The 23762-nt window shown below is 44.5% G+C and overlaps 3 protein-coding genes across 18 annotated transcripts in view; 2 read left to right on the plus strand and 1 right to left on the minus strand.

The window, feature by feature from the left end:
* mogat3b (monoacylglycerol O-acyltransferase 3b) lies at positions 1–3237 on the minus strand. 3 transcript variants are annotated; one of them, XM_088398197.1, is made up of 9 exons: positions 3060–3237; positions 2614–2731; positions 2192–2289; positions 1999–2106; positions 1388–1458; positions 1101–1305; positions 848–1022; positions 569–753; positions 1–501 (listed from the first exon to the last, which is right to left on the minus strand). In XM_088398197.1, exons 2-9 carry the CDS (start codon positions 2634–2636, stop codon positions 347–349), a joined length of 1020 nt encoding a protein of 339 aa, XP_088254323.1. In that variant the 5' UTR covers positions 2637–2731; positions 3060–3237; the 3' UTR covers positions 1–346. The 3 variants fall into 3 exon arrangements, with proteins under 3 accessions (XP_088254323.1, XP_088254324.1, XP_088254322.1); XM_088398198.1 differs by lacking the exon at positions 3060–3237 and having other exon boundaries at positions 2192–2292; positions 2623–2903; XM_088398196.1 differs by lacking the exon at positions 3060–3237 and having other exon boundaries at positions 2614–2902.
* On the plus strand, positions 113–23737 carry nyap1 (neuronal tyrosine phosphorylated phosphoinositide-3-kinase adaptor 1). 13 transcript variants are annotated; one of them, XR_015862994.1, is made up of 9 exons: positions 1089–1327; positions 2019–2205; positions 13370–13609; positions 17276–17643; positions 17718–19499; positions 19578–19820; positions 20227–20333; positions 21104–21634; positions 22062–23737. XR_015862994.1 is itself a non-coding variant. In XM_088398174.1 (9 exons), exons 3-8 carry the CDS (start codon positions 13422–13424, stop codon positions 21530–21532), a joined length of 3117 nt encoding a protein of 1038 aa, XP_088254300.1. In that variant the 5' UTR covers positions 1089–1327; positions 2019–2205; positions 13370–13421; the 3' UTR covers positions 21533–21571; positions 22062–23737. The 13 variants fall into 13 exon arrangements, 11 of the variants coding, with proteins under 11 accessions (XP_088254297.1, XP_088254302.1, XP_088254303.1 ...); XM_088398174.1 differs by having other exon boundaries at positions 21104–21571; XM_088398175.1 differs by having other exon boundaries at positions 21104–21534.
* The window catches only part of atp1b2b (ATPase Na+/K+ transporting subunit beta 2b), a 9818-nt gene continuing 8038 nt past the window's right edge, over positions 21983–23762 (plus strand). For both annotated transcript variants that reach the window (XM_088398199.1, XM_088398200.1), the window contains exon 1: positions 21983–22128. The gene's annotated coding sequence lies outside the window, so the exon portion shown is untranslated. The remainder of the gene's footprint in view (positions 22129–23762) is intronic.

A 23762-nucleotide genomic window follows, 5' to 3' on the forward strand; every position in this document is an offset into this window, starting at 1 on the left:
TGATTTGTTGCACCTTTTGATTTAAGACACTGTAATGTATTGTGACGCTCTTTTCAAATGGTTGACATGGTTGGCAAACCCCCTAACCTTGCTTACAAATGCTGTAGTGGTGATTCAAGGGTGCCCTCTAGTGGGTAAAATATGAACTACAGATGGGCACTTCTCATTGTGAACAGTGTTTAAAACTCAGCAACAGTTGACTTAAAGTGGTCATTGGGTCAAAAGTCACGTTTGACCTATGTTGTAAAAAAAAAATGTCACGGAGTTCAATTATACATTTACATTTTCTTCATTTTAAACACTTGTGGTCACCTTGTCTGTTGAAGCAGGTTATAAAGTGAAACCTTTAAATAATACAAAGCTTGTGACTCTCTGATAGTCCACAGCTGACCTTGTGCTCATGGAATAAATCTGACAGGCCATCCATGTACAGTTTATGATAATGATCGACCTCCTCCTCGGTTGGCTTGATGCGCTGGGGCACATGGATGGGACTTCCCACTGCAAACGACGGGTAAGGGTTAAAATGGAATTAGTGCAGTTGCACTTTCAGGAAATCAACACTCACCCACTGTAGTGATGGGAGTCCTGGAGGGCAGCAATGCCCAGCGCTCACCGATGAACAAACAAGGGCCGAAGCCCATGATCTTTTTGAATAGGTCCTGTAACCTTCGACCCAATGAACCCTCTGGGAACATAACCTGCCGGTAGAGCTCTGTTTCCCCGAAGGAGTAAACAGGCACCAAGTCAGCCCTGAGGAATGTGAGCGTATGTTATTGTCATACAAAAAAAAAATTATACTCAAAGGTGAGTACCAGCATGACTTTTTTTTTTTTTTCTCCCTCACCCATACTCAAGTGCAAGCCTGACAAAGCCTTTCCTCTGCTTCACAAGAACTGTTTGCATTCCAGGATGGGAGGCCAGGGACTCAGCAGCGCCCCCTATCACAATCACCACAGCATTTCCTGTGCCACTCTTGGACAGAAGGTAGCCAAGGCTTGGCTTGCTGACTGGACACAGGCCTGTTCAAACAAAGTAAGACTATAAGCATCATTCAGTTTTATTTATAGAGCGACACGATCAATCGTGATATTAAGTACCCGCCGCCATGAGGTAGTCCCTCAAGAGAGGGATCCGGAAGAGTCCGGCCAATACGGCCAGGGAGACGTACATTCCAGGAAAAGCATCGGTGAAGCCGCAACATTCTATGTTGAAGCAGCCAAAGGCTCCCATGCTCATGACACCATGCGGATGACAGCCGAGGATGTAGTTTTTGTTTGGATTCAGCTCAGCCGTCTTCACGAGCTAAACAAGACAATGAACCCAGGTCAACTCAAACATTGCGTGTTGAATGCGCATTAAAAAAAAATGCAAAGAGAAGTTTCACCTTGATTGGAAAATAGTTTCTGTAGTGTTCCCAAACCTTCCACCTCCTCACAGATGGGTTTCTTCTGCCTCCTGATAGACAATGTTTTATTATACGTGTTTTACTTGAACCTGTTGCATACTTAAAACCATAAATCGGGAATTCCATCTGAATGCCGTGAGATCCCCGTTGCCAGGAGAAAAAAAAAATAGGCTTGTAATAAGAATACAGTTGATCCCAAGATACCATGCAAATGAATTGCTCTTTTGAAAAATGCTATAAATCCACGAGTCAGTGAATTTACAAGAGCTACAAATCTTAATGTTTTATCCTGTTAACAACTCGCTAGCTCGGTCTGAATTTTTATGAATCTCTCCCCTTTCATCTATAACAACTTCAATCCACAAGGCATATGGAGGGACAATATTATATATATTTTTTTGGGTGTGGGGGGGCTATAATCACATTGATATTTTTTTTCCATGCACAGATGTCCAATATTAGAATTACAAATTGTAAATGTCAAAATCTGACTTAAAATGGCTTAGTAATACCGTTTGTGTAAAGTGTGTTATTTTTTTATTCAGGCTAATATGCTATAGATACAATCTAACTCAGTCCTTTATTTTTACCTTTCTCTGGCGTCTGCCAGTCAATCACGAGCCAAATGAAGTACAGTGTGGGAAAGAGCCACAATGATGTAAACATCAGAGCCACCATCAAGATGATGGAAGAAACCCCTGAAGACAGGATGTGAACTCAAGTTAACCAGCAATGCAAGCATGCATCATCAAAAACAAAAATGTGTCGACGAGGGAAACATACCTAAGAAGAGAAAGGTTAGTACCCATTGCAGAACACTTAAGTCCTCTATAAAGTCCTTAGTTTGAGATTTCGGCGTCGACATGTCGGCAACCTGTGGGCTGTTAGCGTCTCTTTTAAGTTCACCACAGGAAACACTTTCAAGTCAAAATCTCTTTTGCATAACATCTGAATATAACAAACGGATGGTAAGTGCATTCAAAATGTAAAATGTTATTGTGGTGAATCAAAGTTGGATGAGTGGCTTTCATTTCATAAAAGAGCACATGTGGCACGCTACGTAACACTTGTGTGTGACTATCAAAGTAATTTGCTATACATTAAAAGGAAAAGAAGTTTAGGACACATTAAGTCATAAGTCAATCGAACGTACAATCGTAAATCAACCAAGCACATGAATGGAAATGACTGTCGTGAGTCTTTACCTGGTCACTGCTTTTGTCGTCATTTTGAAAGGATGTACATGGGAGCAAAGCGACAAACTTGCGGCTTTGCACTTTGACCCGATCGCGTGAAAACTCCTGATAAACAAATCCACTCCTCCTGGTGTTGTCACACAAGCAATCGGCGCATGAGATAAAGTTTCCTAATCGTACTTTGGTGTTGTTCTCCACCTCAGTCATGTCGACATTTCATGATTTGTCATTTTGCTCCCTGGTCACTAAATTCCACACTTGGTAGTTATCTTCCAACTTCAAAGTGGTTCAGACAAAAAGGTTACAGATTACTCTTGCCACTTATAAATACGACCAGTGGAGGAAGCAATGTTGAGGGCGGGCTCAATTGAAATTGGTTGAAATAAAATTATAAGTAAAAATGCTGTCAAAGCGGTAGAAGTCTGACCCATTAGGGAACAAGTAAGCGGCCTAACCTCATTGAAATGCAGTCATCATTGAGTTATTAATCCCGTCGATGCTTTTGTCGCCGTCTAAACGCCTGTGTGGGCGCACGGTAGGCGTGAAGGAGCTTTTAACGTCACATCTCACAGGAGCCTTGGGTGGATTTGCCATCTGCCAGCAAAATAATGGACGTTTTCAGCCATCATTCCTTTTCCTGAGCTTTGCGCGGTATTTTTTTGCTTTGTTTTGCTAGCCTGAAATTAAAGACAAAATAATCGAACAGCCAGGATGGATGTGTGTTGCAGCGCCTTGTAGGAAGTAACTTTCATCTTCAGTGTAGTTCATTTACAGGACCATAAGTGTAGTTTTGAATTTTGTGTTTCTAATTTATGGCCTGGCAATGTGGGCTCACGCTTTACTTTGATACAGTTATGAACTTTGAGCTTAGCGTAGAAGGTCCAAAGATCTTTGTGAGACTCAATACATTACTCGTGTGCAGCCATTACATTAGGTACATCTTCACAAATGGCAATTTGCAAAAGCGCTTCACATTAATATATATATATTTTTGCAAAACTAGTTTCATACAATTCTTTCATCAGATCGCACTAGATTGTGCAGTGGTACCTAATTTTGTGATTTTTTTTTTTAGTGCATTTCTCTAGTAGACTTCAAGAGGGTGGGGGCGTGTTCTCCCTGCACCAGCCTTGTGTTTCCAGTCCACATTTCTCTTTTTTTTTTTTAATGCAGACGTAACACTTACCTCACACACCTCCAAATTGATTGTTTGGTTTCACTTTACAGAAACACAGTGATAGTAATCGCAATACGATACTTCAATGCTGTTCGTTGTGTCAGACTAAAGGACAATCCATAAATCAGCATGGAATTGACTGAATGTTTTTCTACTTAATAGCTGAGTGATGGCTGCTATAAGCGCGTTACAACTGGCGAGTAAGCTCTCATGAAGCACGATGATGATGATGATGTAAATATATGGAGCACAGCGAGGGTGCCCGACGTGTGAACAGTGGCATACACGCAAAAAAAAAAAAAATTTTGACGTCTTTTTAATTTCTTCCTCTCTCCATCCCTACTCATCCTCCTCCCTCTTCCTGCACATTTTCGCCCCAAACACTGAAGGACGCGTGTTTTTTTATACCACAGGACCCCCCCCTCTCCACACCTCTCCCCCTCCAACGTCGCATTGAATTGCACGATGCTTCCCAATCAGGAGGCTGCGCCGAGCCGCGCTGTTTATCCTAAAAAAATGAAAGAGCTCCCACGTCAAGAGAGAGACGTCAATCGGGAGATATACTTTTAAAAAGGCGATTTTTAAACCCAGCCTCGGTTGACACATCTTGGGAGGGATTTTTCACGCCCTCTCGACGGTGCCTTAGCAGGACAGCTGTGTCATCAACAACCGGCGTGGTTTTGTTGTTGTCTCATCCGGCAGCCGCTTGGCTTTGGGGCAGTCAGCTTCTGTGCCAGCCATCGGCTTTAACACCAAGGTAGGTCCTCACCTTCAATGATGGCATCTTATTTGCGCAATAAATCACTCGCTTGCGTGATGTCGTCGTCAAAAATGCGCTCGATTCAGCGGCGGGAAATGGGATGCGCACACGCAGCCTCGCGTGGCTGCTGCGGCGGACGCGTCGCAACACCGACAGGGGCCTGATGTGTGCTTTTTGAACCATTATCCCGTTTTAAGCTTATTTTGGCACAAACATCAGCATGACAGCGAGCTAGTCCGAGTGCTATTCAACCTTGAAGCCCGCCTCGCCGAATATCAGGCCTTTATTATGATAGTCTTCACTACAATTTTTTTTTTTAAAAACAGATGAAGCATGTGTAGCCCTAGCGGCGCGCACTTTAAAGAAGCAAAGTCGTGACAACCCCCCTTATGAATATTTCACCCCCAAAACAAGCTCCCTCCGTCAGCTGAGCGGTGATGCCCGAGCGTGCGCGAATCAAACACCAAGCAGCCTATCTGCGCGCGTGAGCGACAGCGTGCACGCGCTCGGCTCATTCCGCAAGGCCCGCGACGGCAAACATCTGCATGTTTACGCATGATATAAACGTGTCAGGATGTTATTTTATGTATGGGTGCAGATAGTCACTTTGATTGTGATAAGGCTATGGAGCTGTGTGCTTGTGAGCGCGTGTGTGCGCGTGCGCGTAACCAGGTAAGGATGTTTGCGCGTGTAAAATGAACAGAACGTTTGGAGACACGCCAGATGATTGATAAGCAGGAATCTACTGTTGCAGCAGGCTTATTTATTTTGTATATTTGTGAAAATAATATACAGCCTTGTAGTGTGCTTTTGGGTTGCACGTGAGTGTCAGCAACACTGTTGCCTCCACCCCTACACACACACACACACACACACACAGACGGGTGTGACAGTTGACCAGGCTTAGTATAAGTCCCTTACCTGAAAACAAATCTACTTGGTGTTGTAAAGACATAAAATACATAAATCTGCTTTTTACCTGAGCTGTGTAGACATTTCTTTTGTTATATGCATTAGCGAATCACATTGGAGTATGACAGCAGAGGACTCTGGTGTGTTGGATCCGTCACTCTCACTTTGACCTTGAGGCTGAATTTAAACTAAGAATATAATTAGGCTCAGATAAAATGGGGTGTGTTTGTGTGTACGTGCAGGTGCTGTCCATCATGTTATTGGAAGAGAGAGGGAATGTGATTTTTTGGAGTGTGTGTGTGTGTGTGGGGGGGGGGGGGTCACTGGGGGCATGGCTGTGTTCACACATGTGCTTTTGGAGCTGTGAGGCAGAGGGCAGTCTGTCTGGTGATCCCACACTGAGTCTGTGGATGCGTCAACGGAGGTGCTGTATCGAAAGCTCTTGTCCTTGAGGATTTACAGAGCTGAATCCAAGTGTCTGTATTTTAAAAGACAAGCTCCAGTGGAACCTCTCAAGGCAGCATTTCCGAACAGAAGGTTGTCTGTTTGGGCTGCTTAATGTAGAGGTGAATGAGTTTGAAAAATAATTGAATTAAGAGTTTTTCATTGATTTATTTTAGTGTCTTTTTTTTTTAAAATATATATACCACAACAATCTGGCATTTGAATGAGGGTTGTAGACTTTATCATCGGATTTACTTTTTTGTCAAACTTTAGCATTCTCACTCTTTGTTTAGTGTTCATCTTTATCCTATTAGTCACTTTTGTTTCTGGAATGTGTTGCTGATGTCAGGAAGTTGGTTTAGGGTCTTTCTTTACAGCTCGTAAAATGTTTTTTGTTGTCAACCGCTACTTTTTTTTTTTCGTGATCTATGGACTCGATTGATTTTCCATCTTCTCTCAGCTTCACAATTCCTTGTTTTTGTTGTGTACACAGTACTTTGGTATATCTTGCACCTCCAGCTATGGTAAAATTGTTGTCTTCACAGTCAAACCACAAATCCCAAATGTATTGTTTGAATATTGTTTGAATATCTTTACTCAGAACAACTGGGCTTGTTAAAAAAAAAGTGGCGCAGGTTGTGTTTACTCGAGAAAGAAAAGCGAAACTTTTCATCCCTTTTTGGTCATATTTTGTATGTGCATGACAAAAATGTGTGTCCTAACATGCTGGCCATTTTACATGTGAGGTAAATTACATTGTGTAAATCTAATAATGGTTTTCTTTCAGTAATCTATTGATATGCGTATTTACAGCCGAGGTATTGAGTTAATATATTTATGGGCTGCATTTTCTCCTCGTAAAAGTCACAATCTTTTTATGCAAATGAAAATCACTTTGATGATTGCGATTTGTAAACTAGAGCTCGTGTGACATGTTTACTATACTCTGAATATTACTAATGTGATATTGAGTGCGTAAAAAAAACACAAAGTGACACAAGACACATTTATAGACAGATTTCAATTTGAATCTTGCGTCTCCTTTTATAGAAATGCCAAAGTGTAATGAAGACATTTACTCACTGGCAAAAATCCACCTATGCGAGCGGCAAAAACAAAATAACACCTAAAAACAGAAAATTCAAATTTTTTGGACCTGTCTTTTGCCAAAATAATTACGGTTATTAAAAGAAAATGTTGGCTTTTTGTTCAGTGTAGCATATCAGTGCGAAAGATTTTGAATATTACATTTTTGTCCAACTTTAAATCAAACAGTAGCGCAGCTTCAACTTTGCGTGAACCGCAGAGTACATGCAAGCTTTAGGGCCACGTTCTCCTGTGAATTGACTAAATCTGTGATAGACTTCGAAGTTTTTTTACCCCCAAAGTGAAGCTCTGAAAGCCTTTTGCAGGATTCTCCAGTGTCAGTAGAAAGTGGCCAGTGGAAATGGGTTAGGGGGAAAAAGAAATAAGTGCGAGAGAGAGAAAACACTCTTGACTTCATCTGGATTTATCTCCATGCAGCACATAAAAGTCAATTGAGATGTCTTTTTTTTTTTTCTTTTATGAGCCACTGCTCGCTTTCATCTTGTTTAGTGTTCTTTATATTTGGAGTGTTTCTTTCTTTTTCTATTAATGAATTGTGAAGCTGTGATCTTGTCACTGTTGGAAGAGACTAGCGCAAGGTTTATGACTCGAGTGTTTTAAAGACGCATTAGCTCGATGTGTGCCTTTATTTAATGCCTGATTTATTCGGAGCTATCTAGAATGTTGGTCGCACTCTGTCTTTGGATTTATGGATTGTTATTATTTTGAATACTTTCCTACACAATCCAGCCTGGGTTGAAATACTTGCGGTTTCGTTCTTCTTGTTTCCAATTTAGCATGTTGGCTTCCTCCAAGATTATCCTCTCACTCATATATTTTTGAGGAGGATTTTTGAGCTTGAGAATTGAGAACAGACTTGCTGAGCTAATCACACCGACACTAATCAACACCAAAAAGTCATCTGGATTTGACTTAAAAGTTAGTCTTGTGTTAGAAGCTCGGAGTGATGATGATGTTGTTCAGGGACGTGTTCATGTTTATTTAAGGGCACGATGATATAATGCTGACAAGTTTGTTTTTCGGAGGAGCCCCAGTTGCATCTTATAAATGTGAAAAGCTGTGATGCTCTATTCTCTATCAAGTGCCTAAATCACACCGTATACATTTTTTACAAAGATAAACATGACATATTGAAACATGTTTGTTGCTTTCCAGTGAAGTATGGGAATGTATTCCGAATCGCAGCGTGACGCCAAGCACGATGAACGGGATGAATGAAGACGAACCAAAGCCGCCGTGCTGAGACGTTTGCAGCGATGCTCAGCTGATCGTTGTTTTGCTTTGGGCTGTTGGGATTTTCTTAATTGTGGCTGCATTTTAAATGAGATTGGGGCTGGCAGGTGGTGTGAGGATATTGTCGAATCATCAGGCGAGATGCTGGAATTTAAACTGCGGCTGTTAGGATCAAAATCGGATTCCGAGCAATGTAAAATAAGAGTGAGCGAAGCAGTTTGTGAAACCTTGACAGAAGAATCGACACAAACATATTGTTAGACCCCTAAAACGTCTTTTCTTTTAAATTCATCGGCCTCTTTTCTTAACTCAGCCTCTCCCTGATCGCCCGCCGCCTGTCTCATGGCAAGGTCTGCCCAAGCTCAAGCTGCTTTGCCTTCTCTGTGATACGATGTGACATTTTAACAACATTTCCTCGTGCGACACAGAAAGTAAATATGGAGCGCGTGGCGCGTGTTTTAAAAATGCTACTTTATTTCCACCTCCATGACGCTTTGTTAGCTGGCGGCTTCCAAGCCATAACGTGCATTTGTTTAGATGAAAACACTTCAATGATTCATAAAGTACTGAACTGATAGAAACATTCTCGCAGTTTACGTCAGCATCCCGATAGCCCAGGGGTAAGATCGGGAGGGGCTAATGTGGACTGTTTAGCTACGGCAAAAAAAGCTTTTTGTCTAATTTCTTCTTTTTGCAGCCCATGAAATATTTATTGCCCTTTTAGTTTGTACAATTAGAGGGATAGAGAATCCAGCTTGCTATTATAACGTGACGCAGAAAGCCTTCGGTGTTACGCTTGTATCCCCTCCCAATTAACAGATGGATCATGGATGATTTGATGAGCAGAAGCGCTAAAAGTAAACGCGGCGGAATTGTTTAATTAGTGTAGAGAGATTTTGACATTCATGTGACAATTGCGTAGGAAAAAAAAGACATGCATTCAATTTTTATACAACATGGTGGATTTTGAAACATTCTTTTGTAACTTTACGAGCTCAAGTGTCAACTGCATTGAGTTGTGAATGTAATGCTTTGTGCCTGACTGATACTTGAAGTATATTTATAGCCGAGTCTGAATGAAGGTCAAAACCAGGTGTCAATTTTCCATTCAACTCCAAATTCTATACCATTCATCGAGTTTTGTAAAGAAATTGTTACGCAAGCAAAAAGGACCTTTGAAGGGCTTTTTTATTGGTTCGTCAGGGCAATTTTTCACAATTTCATTTATATACTGTGACCAGAAGAGGTTGATAATTCTGAAGCTAAACATACCGAATATAATGACAGTGGTTTGTGGTGCTTTTGAGTTTATTGGTTGGTTTTCATCAGAGCGTTCCTCATTGCTCCAGAAGCTCCCGCTAGCCGATTGCATCAGGAAAAATCTGCCCATTCACATTTTGCAGCTGCTTTTCTTTTTATTCCAACACACCAGGCTGTCAGTTTTCTTTTTTATGAAGCAATGTGGGCCAGATTACTTGAAAACACTTTTCTTGAGAGGAGCCATCTCAAGACGTGTGATCTCCAGGGGACATTAGCGTAGCCGGCACACACATCAAGGAATATATCTTGAAAAGACGATAAAATCTTACTATCAGCGCAGTTACAGGTGTGGAAATGTTTCGCATCGGGGCAGTGAAGGTAACATGACATACAGCCATTTTTGAATGTCACTTTTGAACATACCTCATGTACAGGTGCTGCGCCGACAGCATAGCTGAGTAGTCATTAACAGTGAGGTAGTGGTTGCTATGGGTTACAGATGCTATCTCTGGATTGAAGTGTATCTCCGTTTCCCTTGCAGGTTTTTTTTTTTGTACTGAGGATGTTCTAATGCAAATAAGGCAGGGGAAGTTTTCACGTCGTAATGTATGACGAGGATGTCGTCCCGCTTTGTGCATATTCAGTGGCTGGGAAGGAGATGCATGGCTGACAGTGTTGCTAAGAGACCACACACAGCGACTAGTGTGAGAGGCTTGATTGCACCTCCCTCCCCCATTCTGGTAGACCAGTCGCTCTTTTTTTCTCATTTGCTTATTCCTCTTTTTTTTTTTTTATTCCCTCTCAATATTGTCTGCCGTCTGTCTAGTCATTTTGAACCTGATCTGCATTGTTTAGCCTGTATTTTACCCCAGTGGTTCCTTGTTTATTGGTTTCCCCTCATTTTTCCACCCCTCCCATCCCTTCCCCGCGGCTTTGCTCCCTCTTTTTGGCTGTGGGTTTTAAGCCGCTGAGTCTTCTCCTGAATGCTGCTGCATCCTCTCTGTGGCTCTCCCTCCCTCCCTTTCGAATCAAACTCCAGACTGAGCATCGGCGTTGTGTCTGGGTTGGGCGAATTTGGCAGTGAGGTTGCGATGTGAAGCTTGACCGAAATAAATGTCAAGTACAGTATGATATGAGTATATTTCCCTTTTATTTGACAAAGGTAATTAATAATTATCGGCACGCAAGACAATCTGTACCATCTCGTGGGTTGAACAGAAATCAAGTGTGAGTGGCGCTACTAAAGGCTTTTAGTAACAAGAAATCGTAGCAGAGATTATTTTAGCAATCAATTTTTACATTTGCCGCCCTTCTAATAAATGTCTCACACCTAATTGATGCTTGCTACTCCGTTCATTAAGTAAACGCCCCGCCATTATGCGAGGACATACAGTCATAAGAGTCTCAAGCTACATCCTCAATAAACTTCGAAAAGACAACCAGTAGTTTAATCACAGTTATTTGCTAATTATTTTCGACCGCAATTGAACATGTACATTAAATCACTTGGCGAAGCCTTGCAAAAGTAATAAACATTTGAATGCAATAAAAGCCATGAATGTTATTTCCCAGCCTCGGAGGAAGTAAGCGTTCAGTAATAAAAGGAGCTCGGGGGGGAGCACAAAGGTATCGCACATCTCAGAGAAATTTCATTTAGGATTTGCATAGACATATGCTCCCCGCCTTTGCAGTTTGCAGTGTGGCGTGGCTCCACTGCAGACCACCTCTTGCGCCGGCCCACCGGCTGAGGTGTGAGGTTGCACGACACCAAGATGAGAGCGATTGCTGTAAAGCTTCCCTCTAGACAAACGAACAAATGAATTGTCCTATAAACAATGTTTTACATTTCCAAATCTTCTTCCCTTGTTAATTTTACATTCAGCTGCCATCACTTCATTGGCTGTGAAAAAAATTTAAGCATCTACATTACTTGTCTTTTTACATCGACGCGTAATGTAAAACACAATAAACGCCTTATGGTGTACTGCGGGTTAATATTTTGTTTTATGAGCTTCAGAACAATGTCAAGATCCAGGTCAATAGTTAACAAATCACTCGAATATTCTCACAGGCTCCTCAACAATTGTCCAAATGTCTTTCCTTTCAATTCTTCTACTCTAGTCCTCTTCAAGGCAGCTATATCGCCCCGTGTGCATGTGCGCTTGGCAAATATTTGTGATTTGTGTGTGAGCATGCGCACGCGTGTGTGTGTGTGATCTGATTGCTTATGTGCATGAATGAGTTGTTTGCTGAATTGCATGCAGCTCCACTTCTATGAATCATGGTGCCATCTGCCTTCTGGTTCTAATCAGAGGAATTCAAGCATCTCCTGACCCTGCAGATGACCTGAAAAAATAACGATAAAATAACCAAAGCTATTGATTCATGTACAGTATAGTCCACATACTGTAATGCTTTCGTTAGACCCTCATCTTTATTTTGTTTAATTTAAGGAGATTTTCCTCCTGATTCTTTGGTTGAGCTAATTGCACACCAACTGGCAGCATTTAACAACCACAATTGCAGAGCCGCCCGCTCAGCTGCCGTGATCCCAGAAACTCAAATCAAAGCCCCCTTTAACAAAAGACCAAGCTTCACTTGCAGTTCCCTAACCTAATTAACATTGAGTCAGCAAGCATGGCGGCGGGGTTGTGGTCAGGGCAGGGGGATACAAGAATAGCAGACGTCGCGCTGACACGCTGTGTGCCACACTGGGCCTTGACAAAAAGAATTACACGTCGCAACAAAACTCGGCGGGCTTCAGGGCCCGATAAACACCACGACTGCTTCATGAATCATCTTGAAGCTTCATTTTCTTATCACTGGTTTTAACGCGAAATCCCCACAATTTATTATTACATCGTTCCCAGTCTTCGCATGTTTCCAGCGGTTACCTTGTAGTCAGAAGCACTTTATTACGAATGACCGGCTTTTGTAATGTTTTCTATAAAATTCTTATGAGCTCACATTGCCCAAGATAGAAATTGCTTCAAAGTCGCTCGCAAATGGATCCGTCACACAACGGCATTTGTCATAGCAGAAAAAATGTAAAGATGATGAATAGTTTAGACTTTATTTCATGCTGCTTGCATTCATAGTGGAGTCGCACGCAAAAGAATCGCCACATTGTAAATGCTCAAAAGTGATTTACGAACCACTTAACTTGTCTTTTATTTCTTTTTTTTATTTTTATCAAAAGAACCGTGCACAGCGACGCTGCAAGGGAAAGTAGAGACTTTAAAAAAATATTTAGAGATTGTTTTTACAGATAATACATCTCACACAAAGTGACTGATGAATATGTGGCGCTCTAAAAAGCCAGGGGCAGTGAAATCCTTCAAGTTTCCATTTGTGAGGACAAAACAAACATGCATCAGCTGACAGCTGTGCTTTTCTTAGCCAGTTGCATGATGCATTCCCATACAGCGGCGTGGAAACACGAGCGGGCCCTCCCGTTATCTGCCCCACAACAAGGCTGACTACTCATAGGGCGAGCGTGAGGAGGAAGCTGTGCATGCGCCACATATGACAATCCGCATTACTGTCTGCTTGGCAGACAGCCTCAGCTAGGCCATCCCAGGGCCCGCAGCCAGAGACGCGCTGCAGCTGAGTTATCATGCTTACTCAAATATTCATAACTTGGTAATGAAAGTATAAATAGTTTCCATGTGATATACAAGAGGCGGAGGTAAACAAAACGCCAGCTACGATTCTCTTCCCGTATTGTATAGTGCGTCTACTTTTGAGAACTGTCACTTGGAGTAATATGATAGATTTTAAAATTGGCATTTTGATTTGATGTGTAGATTTAGCATGTGTCAAAATTCTTCCTTGACTTTTTAAATGACACCCATTATTTTGTTTTTATTCAGGTGCGCCTTGTGACAACAACACGTGTCGTCATCTCGGGCCTCCTTGTGTACCATGAGCTCTGGCTCTGCCCAGGATGTGGCAGTCGAGCATTTCCTGCGTGACATAGAGAGGCGAAGTAAGCGGCTGCACTGCGCTGTGATTGGCTGCGAGGTGGAACGACCCCGCGGCGACATGAATCTGCTGTATCGGAAGAGCCGTTTGGATTGGAGGCAGAGGGACCAAGATGGAAGCAAGAAAAGGTGAGCGGAGCGGCATACCGACGCTGAATTTGTAGGATTACATCAGGGTTCGGTTCAGTGGGGGTGGGGGGGGGGGATAAGCCTCTTTGTCAGCTTCAAAGAGTCGGATTCCCACATCTTTATTCCGAGCACAGCTGATAAAGTTATTATGGTTCAACATTTGCATAGGAGCTGTCTTTAGTTAACTCATTCACCACCATTGGCGGCTATAGACATCAACGATCCATTTTAACCGGCCTGGCAGTGAATGAGTTATTTTCTATGGACACTGGTGAATTTTTTGGGGGGAGGGCAAGGATATCTCAGGGGGCCCAAAAAACATACACACTGCAAAATTCATGCTTCAAAAGCCACAAAAACAAATATTTTTCTAGGTAAATACAATTCCTGAGCTGGGACCCCTAGTGGTTATCCTATCTGCCTCACACTTCTAAAGTTCCGGGTTTGAATCTCAATTCCGGACCTGAACCTGAGAACTCAGAGGCAGACTTGCTCACCTCTATCGCACCGCGCTGCTCTCCATCTTGAGAAACAAAGGCAGTGTTTCAGAGAGGTAGTTGACCAGGATGTGATTTATTCAAATGTGTGTTGACAGGGGCTTTGTTACACATGCAGGCATTAAAGAGCGCTAATTAGGTCAAAGTAAGTTCACGCACACTTTGAATCAGGTGACAGCACGGCGTCGCCGTCACACTTTGAGTCACACGTTATTGGCGACAATGCAGCTTTTGAACAGTGTGTGCAAGCTTGTGAGGGAGACGTGAGTCACGTTGCTAGCAAGTGTGTTTCTGTTCATTGTTGGAGGCTGTGTTTATGGCACACAGACACATCGTTTAACTCGTTGACTAGTGATGTGTCGTGCTTCCTGCGGGACAGTTATGTTGGAAATGACGACGTGATGAGAGATGAAAGCCCAGATGCACAAAGCCGCAGCAGTAAAGGTGAGAGGGGGACATGACGGCCGTTGAGGTCAAATCGGACCAGGTCGGAGATGAAGTGGTGCAGGGACATGAGGATGAAACTCGGGCAAAACATTGCAGACTGCGGTGCCAGTGGGAGTGAAGGAGGCACAAATAAGTCGATATGTAGAGGGCGAAGGTAGACAGTTTGAGATCTGGAACGCCTCGGGAGAGGAATCCCATTTATGAAGCGGAGACGGCTGTGAAGATAAAGAATTGTAAGTGGGTGAGTTAGGAAAGTTTTTTTCCCCTCTCCCTGTGGCAGTGTTTATTTTCTTTCTTTAACGATCAAGCTTTAAAAGCTGACGTTTCAGTACATCTTTTAAAAAAATTTGCAAAATATTATTTGGAGACAAGATTTGCCCCAGACCACATACACTATTATTTTAGATTTTCTTAATATTTTTTTCTTCTTTCCAATTCTGAAATTGTCATATGTGATCTTACCGCCTCAGTTATTGCAGCTTTCAATTTAGCATCTTCATTTCACCTGACAAGGGTGCCGCTGTGCAAGAAATCACGACTAACCATGTTGTCACCAACATTAAAGATACAGAGCAGAAGCATTATGCGCTTTCAGTCTCTCCGGTGACAGAAAATGAATCAAGTGTTCTGCCACACAGGATACAAGCCATAACTTAAGGCCATCAATTAAAGTGTCATGTGTTGTGTCAGATGTGTCGCTGAGGTCTGTCACAATGAGGACGCTCGCACATTCAATGTCAGCACCCAACCTTAACCTAAAACTTTCCACTAGACGTTGACGGATTGCTCTGACACTTTGTTGCGTGTTTTCATCTCCAAGAGAACATTTGCACTCAGTCATTTGTTTGAAGACGATTCACTCGTGAATATTGGCCCAGAAAGGTAGATTAGAAAGGGGAGGGGTGTGTGGGGGGGGTTGCTCGGGGCACGATGAGCTAGGCTGTATTTCCCCCGGCAACATCTTCGTCAGCGTAGTCGTAATGAGCGGGCGATGACCTCATCGTGTTTTGACTGTACACGTGTTTCTTGCCACGTGACTGGGTCAAAGGTTACAACATTTGCATATTTCATTGAGGCTTTTTATTTGCACACTGAGTCTAATGGGACATTTATGTGGGAATATTAATTTAGAATCCGGATAAAGCATTTGCGCATTAAATGTTTATGATTAATGGCTCGGGATGAAGATGTCTTTGTGATAAGAAGAGCACACATCATATAATTTGCCCTTTGATGAAATCATGTTATTGCTGCCTTGTTAAATAGCTCCCGAGTAATAAATGCGTTCTGAATGAACAAGCTTTAACTCGCTACAGGTTGCGTTCACAACAGCCACCAAAGGCTTTCCATGTTATTGCAACGTTTGAAAGAAAATACTATTTAAATTTCCTGAGTGATGGAGACACATTTATTTATTTAAATATGTCAGATTTGGAGGACCATTTTTTGATCGCTCCAACTGGGTTTAGGTCTAGTTTCTGACTGGAGCATTGAAAATCTTTAGTGCCCACAAAGTCAGTCTTTAACTTTAATCACAGCGGTAGGAAGAATGAATTCTTGTGACACTGCCTAAAGAAATTCAGCATGATTTGCTGGAGAGAAAAAAAACAGAGGGTTTTGGTTCCGGGATGTTGTAAGCTTCTTCTAGGGGGAGGGAAAAAAATGCACTCGACAGTGCCTGAAGGAATGGCTCAGCTGCTCTTCTGGTCTAAATTTGGCGTAGTAGTAGGCTCTCGGTGTCCAATGTGAGGAGCCGCAAGTATGTGGAAGTACAGAGAAATCCAAAGGCATATATGGTGGCTGTATCACGATGGCAAAAGAGGAGTTGTGTTCTCCGTGACTGGAATGCGGCGACGATGCTGAGCGCTAATTGTCAGCTCCAGTTGTCTTCCTCTGTCTTTCACTGCATCACCGTGACCCGTATCCATGCAGTATATATAGTAACAGTGATACTGCTGGCACAGATGTGGACATCCAGATGTGCCCCACCTGTCGAAATGTGATCAAAATGGATTTTAGATTATTTTAGGAACTCTATACCTTTCATGGTACATTTCCAAAGGAGTAAGTGGGATATATTGTTGCCATGCAATTAGTCTGTTCTTCCCTCATCGGGAGTCAATTTACACGGAAATGTAGGAAAGAATAAAGTGTCAAGATAATTGAATAAAACCGCATGCGGTTGTCTCGGCCCAATCCACAATGATGCGCGAGTAAAAAGTCAGACAGTGCTGTCAGTCAAAAACAAAAAAGCAGCAGCCATTGCACGTTTTGTCTGATGTCCTTCACTTTTATTTATTGTTTTGGGAGCTTGTGGCGGTAATGATTCTGCAATTTCAGAGAGAAACCATCAAACGCGCAACAATGGTTTCCATGGTGATGGCTGAGAGCGGAAAACAGATGTGGGTTGAGAGTATAAAGGACAGTGCGTGAATTCCGTCAGTCTGTTTTGACAGGGGAATTGATTTCCTAATTAAGTGCATTTGAGAGCAGAGTAAATGTAGAGAGCGCGAGATGGGAAAAGACATAAGTGTGAAAGATGGAGATGACTCTAGGGTCTCCCGTTTTGTACTGAAAAGCCCCGCAGGCAGAGCTGTTGTTTTGAAGAGCAGAAAGACGGGGGAGTCAATAAAACAACGTGAAGGAAAAGAATGTTTTGTTGATTTGTTCATGCTTTCCCCCCCCCCCCCACCCCCTTCCCTTTTTTTTTACAAAACTGCAGTTCGTCTCAAAACGACCCCTCGGCGACTGTCGGCAAAGTCCGAGACTTGGCGTCGTTCCGTCGCCACTTCCGGATGGGCTTCATGACCATGCCGGCCTCCCAGGACCTTTCCCCTCACTCGTGTGCCTCAGCCATGGCGCCGCGCTCGCAGTCCTGCCACGCGGTCGGCGCCGGGGATGCAAGTCTCGAGAACGGTGATTACTCCGACACCCAATCGCAGCACGGGGGCCGATGCCCGCCAGTCAAACCCAAACGCCACCCGAGCACTCGGCTCAGCTCCTCATCAGCTGACAGCAGAGGCCCTCCCGAGACGCCGCCGCCTCCGCCGCCCTCGCACTCGCAGGCCAAGCACTCAGAGAAAAAAAATGGTTGGAAGCGGGAGAGGTTTTTTTTCCTCTGGCAATGATCTTTTCCTAACATGTTGTTCTGTCCCCCCCTGCAGCCATGAAGAAGTCCGACTCTGGAGACATTGGCTCCAAAAAGGTGCCTCCTTTGAAACCCAAGAGAAGTCCCAGCACCCAGCTCTCCTTCGACCCACTTCCTCCACGTGTGCCTCATTCTGCCGCCTCCCTCCCCTTCCAGGGAGCAGACTCTCAGATCCAAACAGGCGAGGGGGACGATGAGCCGGTCTACATAGAGATGGTGGGTCAAGTGTTTACCCGAGAGAGCCAGACCGCCACCCCCCACCCCGTCACCCCCGTAGCCACCACGCCCGATTCGGACTCGGACCAGAGCGAGGCCATCTACGAAGAGATGAAATACCCGCACCAAGAGAACCGAGAATCTCAGAGACACCCGCCGAGCAAACACGAGAAGATGAAAAGTTCAAAGCATTACCACGTCACCCCGTCGTCATCCAGCAGCTCCTCGTCACTGCCGCGACCCTCCTCATCCTCTCCGTCCTATTCTAAACCCAAAGCTAGTGTCTCAATCTCTCATTCGTCCCCGCTACCATCCTCTGCGTCCTCCACCCCCGTCCCCCAGGTCCTATCCACCAGTCCCCACACGCCACGAGCGCCGACCCCCTACCTGCTGCAAGGGAGTAAATGTGAGCAAGAATCCAACACGAAGATCCCCGCCCCTTTCCCAAATCTCCTCCAGCACCGACCCCCGCTGCTGGCTTTCCCTCAACCGGCAGCTGCGTCCAGCGGGGTGGGGGTCCAAAGCAAGGGTTCCTCGACCTCCTCCAAAATTGGGACTCAGACGTCCAGCGTGACCACTCAAGCCGGCACCTCGTCCTCCTCCTCAACGTCCTCTAACGTTCCAACATCGGGCTCCAAAGAGCCGTCAGGAGGGAGTGTAACACCGCAAGAGAAACACAGCAGAGATTCCCAGTTGGGACCCGCTCCGGGACTCAGAGCTCGGAGTCACTCAACGCCACTGCCCCCGTCATCCAAGTCGACATCACCTTTCTCCCATCACCACCACCACCACCCGCACCATCGACCCTCCCACTACCATCATTATCGCAAGCCAGAGAGGGGGGACTCCCCAGCTCCTCTCAAGAGCAGCTCTCACACCTCCACCCAGGCCACCGTGCAGACCCAAACATCGAGCACGGGCAAGGAAGGAAAGTCTGTGAGCTTCCTCTTGAAGGCAGACAAAGGGGAGAAGGACAAGGACAGAGACAAGGAGAGGGACAGAGACCGGGAGAGAGGTCGAGACAAGGACAAAGAGCGAGATAAGGACCGCGACCGTGATCGGGACCGTGATCGGGATCGTGATCGGGACCGTGACCGGGACCGTGATCGGGACCGGGACCGTGATCGGGACCGAGACCGTGATCGGGACCGAGACCGGGATAGCGGTCCGCACTCCTTGCAACTGGATCTTCTTTCTTCCACAAGCAGCCAAACATCTCAAGGCAGCACCAGCTCCACTCCGACGCCGCTCTCATCGTCCCATCGGCCTCATTCTCGTCCTCATTTGCGCTCTCACACCCCTCATGGCCTACCGGCATACAAGCCGCCGTCCTCCGACAGCCCCCTGCTGTGGACGTACCCTTCCGGAGGTTTCCGCAGACCGCCGGCTTACGAGAGCTTGAGAGGAAGCTCCCACACGCCGTCCTTGCAGCAGCCCTCCAGCCTCACAGGTGTCGGCGAGGGTGGATCCAAGACTGGCTTCATGCCCTGGGACAGTAGCGCCGGCTTTGCGGGCGATGAAGGCGCTTCCTGGCCCATGCAGAGGAAATTGTCCTTCAGCCATGGGAGCAGAGAAACCGAAAGTAAGTCACTTCTACCGTACAGTAGATGCAGCGTAGCACTCTTTAAACTCTCTGTCACTCTCTCCCTTCCTATGCCAGAAGAAGAAGGACGAAGTTGGAACGGCAGTGCCGATGCCTTATTGAGGATGGACAAGGAAGAATCTGGAATTGGCTTCCGAGGGGGTCCCTCAAGCATCCCGGTGCACTATAGTGGCGCCGCCAGTCGGACCCTTGGTCACTGCGAGTCACTGCTTGGTGCGGACAGCAACCCGGGATTCAGAGCCCTGCCCAGAATCGGGATGCCTCTTCCCTGTCAGACGTTCCCTGCCTGTCGCAACGGAGGTGGGTCATGTTCCTCATCGTAACATCCGGAAGCTTTACACCGGCATCATTTCGCGGAGAACTGAACAAGTAGCAAATCTTTCATCTGTCGTAAAAGCCAAAAGCTCTGACGAGCGTCTTTGTCATTCAGTGCATTTTCAAGCAAGGCCTTGATGTTTCAACTTTACCGGCATATTTTTTCAGACAATATTCATTCCACTGCAACTAAGTAAAAGGCCAAATTTGTCAAGTTCCAAGTGATGCTATCTCGATGAAGGTGTTTACCTTCTCATAGATGTAGAACACAATGTACAGCCCACTTGGTTGGAGACAAACATTCACACCCGCATGTGTTGGAGGAAAAAAAAAGGTGATATTCCACAGTTCTCATTAGCAGGCACGTCGTGTAACAATGGTGCTTTTGCAGAAGTGGGGCGACTGGGCCGTTCTTCGTCCGCTGCTGGAGTGAGACAGGTGGGCGGAGGAGACGTCCAGAGGCAGAGCAGTCTACCAGCGCGAGAAGCCCTCAATCAGGTGCAGGGCCGGCCCGCCATATTACTCTCGACTCTATTAACTCCATTCAGAGCTCATTTCAGAGTGAACATTAATATTGTCCTCATTATTACCTCCCCTCCTTTTGGAGACAGCAGGTCTATTTATAGCTCTTAGATATGCCCACTGAGCAGAATAACGTTCTGGTCTGGCACAGAACAATAAGAGCAGGTACATGACGCAGGCTCCCACGTAAGCGTCTGGATGCGTGGAAAAATAGCGGCGGGGCTAAAGCGCTGCTTTGCTGTGGTGATCTGCAGTTTTCCCGCAGCATCTTTAGCCGGATTCCGGCTGCATAGTAAGTGCTGACGCACGTTGAGTGCTGCAGAGACTGTCTGCTTGGCGCTCGCTCAGAAAGAACAGATGATGTGGTGCTACATCCTGGTGGATCTTGAGAAGAACTGCAGCTGTGCAGTGTCTTGTCGGTTGGAGTCAGAAAAGAAAAACATTTGCTTGATTCGATTTTATGATTTGCATTTTTTTAAATGATAACTTCTAAAAAATGTTTTATTGAAAATATATGTTACAAACTGTTTTTATATAAAAAAAATCAAAGTTCAATATTTTAAGATACCACCTAGGGTTTTATTTGTCTTATTCATACAAAAACGTTTCTTCATTTAAAATTTGATCCGGCTGCTTGAATTGTGGTCAATCTCTCTCGTATTTGTCTGTACGTGGCTCTCGGTGGCAAAACGACATGCGCTAGAAGTTACGTTGCCTAATTCCTTTTCTTTTCATCCTGTCCATAGCTGCACGGCCTGTCACAGCCTCAAGCCGCCTGCAGCGCCAGCAGTCCCGGCGTGTCTCGTCAGCAGCAACAGCAGCAGCAGCTCCACCAGCAGCAGTTGCACTTGAAGCAGCAGCTCCAGCAGCTTCAGCAACAGCACCACCTGCAGCTGCAGTTCCAGCAGCTGGCCCAGCTGGCGCAGGGTCAGCCCAGCGCCGGCGCTGCCTCATCCGCAGCACAGACCCAGAGGGACGGCAAGTTGCTGGAAGTCATCGAGCGCAAACGCTGCCTCTGCAAGGAGATTAAAGCTCACAGGCGCCCGGATAAAAGCCTGTGCAAGCAGGACAGCATGCCCATCCTCCCCAGCTGGAGACGGACACCCGAGCCCCGCAAGACTGGCACGCCGCCCTGCCAAAGGCCGCAGGCTGTGGTGTGGGACACGGCTATCTGACAGTGAGGACATCGCCGCCAGTTGTATCATTAGACCAGAGTAGGTGCGGGGTCGGCCTTTTATGTAATGGGTGTGCCACTTGGTGACGGGGAGGGGTCAAAGGTGAGAACGGCTGCGATGCTGAAGGCGTACAAGATAAACAGGGATTCCAATCTTCTTTCCCTTTCGGCGAATCATCCTCTTCTTTCTCGCGTCATCTGCTATCACTCCAACTAGCTGCAAGTCTTCCCTCTTTGGTCTTGGTCTTTGCCGCCAGCCCACCATTCCCAGCCTACTCCTACTGCTCTCCCGACTTTCTATCCTGCCCGTGCTCCCTTCTTGAGCTCTGTTCCACAATCCCTGCCCCGTCGTTCCCACTCTCGTCATTTAAAAAAAAAAAAAAAAAAAATTTCCTTCTGGTTCTAATTGCCAACAAATTTCTCATTCTTCTCTCTCCTGAGGATGATAGCTTGATAGGGTGAGATCAAAATTGCCAAATTTCCTCCTGACTACTTGACACATAGATTTTTTTTTTCTCTCCAATGCACAGAGAGGAATTACACAAAGGCACCAGTCGGAGAAAAGCAACACGAGTCCAACATGACATGTTTTATGGGGTGAGTACAGGTAGGACTCAATTGTGAAGTCATTCAAGTGTTTCTTGAAAATTGTCTTGGTATCAGTAGATTGTTGTCGTGGATGCAAATAATCGCCGACGTGTAAAAGCTACCTACTATATCTGTTTGCATAATATTTGTAAATCAACTTACTTTCTCTACGTTATGTTTTGCAATTTTATAGCAATATGCTCCCAGTGTGTGTGGGGGGGAGGGGGCGACATAACTCGCGTCAACTTCTAGCCTATAAACGTACATATCTTAAGACTTGAATGAGTCATATTTACTGTGTCATTCTCTGCATGTCACAATAGACATACAGTCCTGTACAAATCCTGTGTAGAGATGATCATCTTTGAATTTTACATACAGCAGAATTTCACTATGGTAACATGTGGTTGTATAAAGATTTTTTTTGTTTTGTTTTGTTCGCGGCGCGCCGGTGGCCTGTCGTATCGTGTTTCGGTACAAATGACGGGTACAAAAAAAAAAAAGATTATGGGTGACGCTCATTGAATCAGACTGCTTGTCCAATGAGGTACAACGAATAGGATCGTGAGTGTTAATCAAGTCAAACAGATGCTGGAACAATCTGCACAACACAAATCAAACCCTAATGTACTGTAAATAGACATGTACAAGTGTATTGAAAATGTAGCAATTATTTCCATTTTCATACTTGTAATCCAGACATATGATGTAGCATAAACTGTATAAAACTTTGTTCACTTGTTTTTTTTCTAGGAGTATTTTATCTGCTGCAGCCAGTCCTTGCATTACTTAGAGTTCTAATAAACAGTAAAAGTCCTTGAATTGAAGGCGCAGCCCAACAATTTAGTTATGCAAGACTCCCTTTAAGATTCGTTTCATTTATGCTTTTTTTTTTATACAATAACCATTTGTGGACAGAGAGTTCAACAGCTTGTCACATCTCCTTGCTGCTATCCGATGTTGTCCATTTAATTCTACACGGTTTCGCCATGAGGCAACACGGTTCATATTCTTGTGCTTATTGTCACTTTTTTTTTTTTTTTTAAATCTCGCATAGCCACGTGAACTGGACATTTTGAAAAGTGAGCCCTTCTGTAAAAGTACAAGGCGTTTGAATGTCTCTTGATGGTTGTTGTTTTTGATAGTTAGCACCAAAATGTAACCCAGTGAGAAGAAGACCTACCTAAGTGTTGGAGAGTCACTGCTTGGCCTTTTTGGTTGTAGTTTCGCCTGCGCATGTTTTTTTGTTTTCTTTTTCGACGATTGGCATCCATTTTCAAACAAGCAAGCCAGGTTGAAGGAAATGGGCAAGTGCAATGCATGTAGAGACTCTTTACACTAAAAAAAAAAAAAAAATTGAGATATTGTGCCCAATTTTGATTTCAAATACCAACAAATCACCTTACTACGGTTCCTTTTCCACTGACTAATAACGAACATTGGGGCCGTTTCCGGAACTAGTTTACAGAAGCTGTTGGTTTTGTGTGTCTACTAAAACAAGTGGCCATTATATGAGTGCCATACTATATTGATATGGTAAGATACGGTGTACCTTGGAAATCACTGTAGTGCTATATTTGCATTGATATTGTCATTCAAATAAATTTTATATAATGAACTTTACACAACAAAATGTAAATTTT

The sequence above is a fragment of the Syngnathus floridae genome, chromosome 15, assembly GCF_059516105.1.
Source record: "Syngnathus floridae isolate MCC-2025c chromosome 15, RoL_Sflo_1.0, whole genome shotgun sequence".
NCBI classification, from domain to species: Eukaryota; Metazoa; Chordata; class Actinopteri; order Syngnathiformes; family Syngnathidae; genus Syngnathus; species Syngnathus floridae.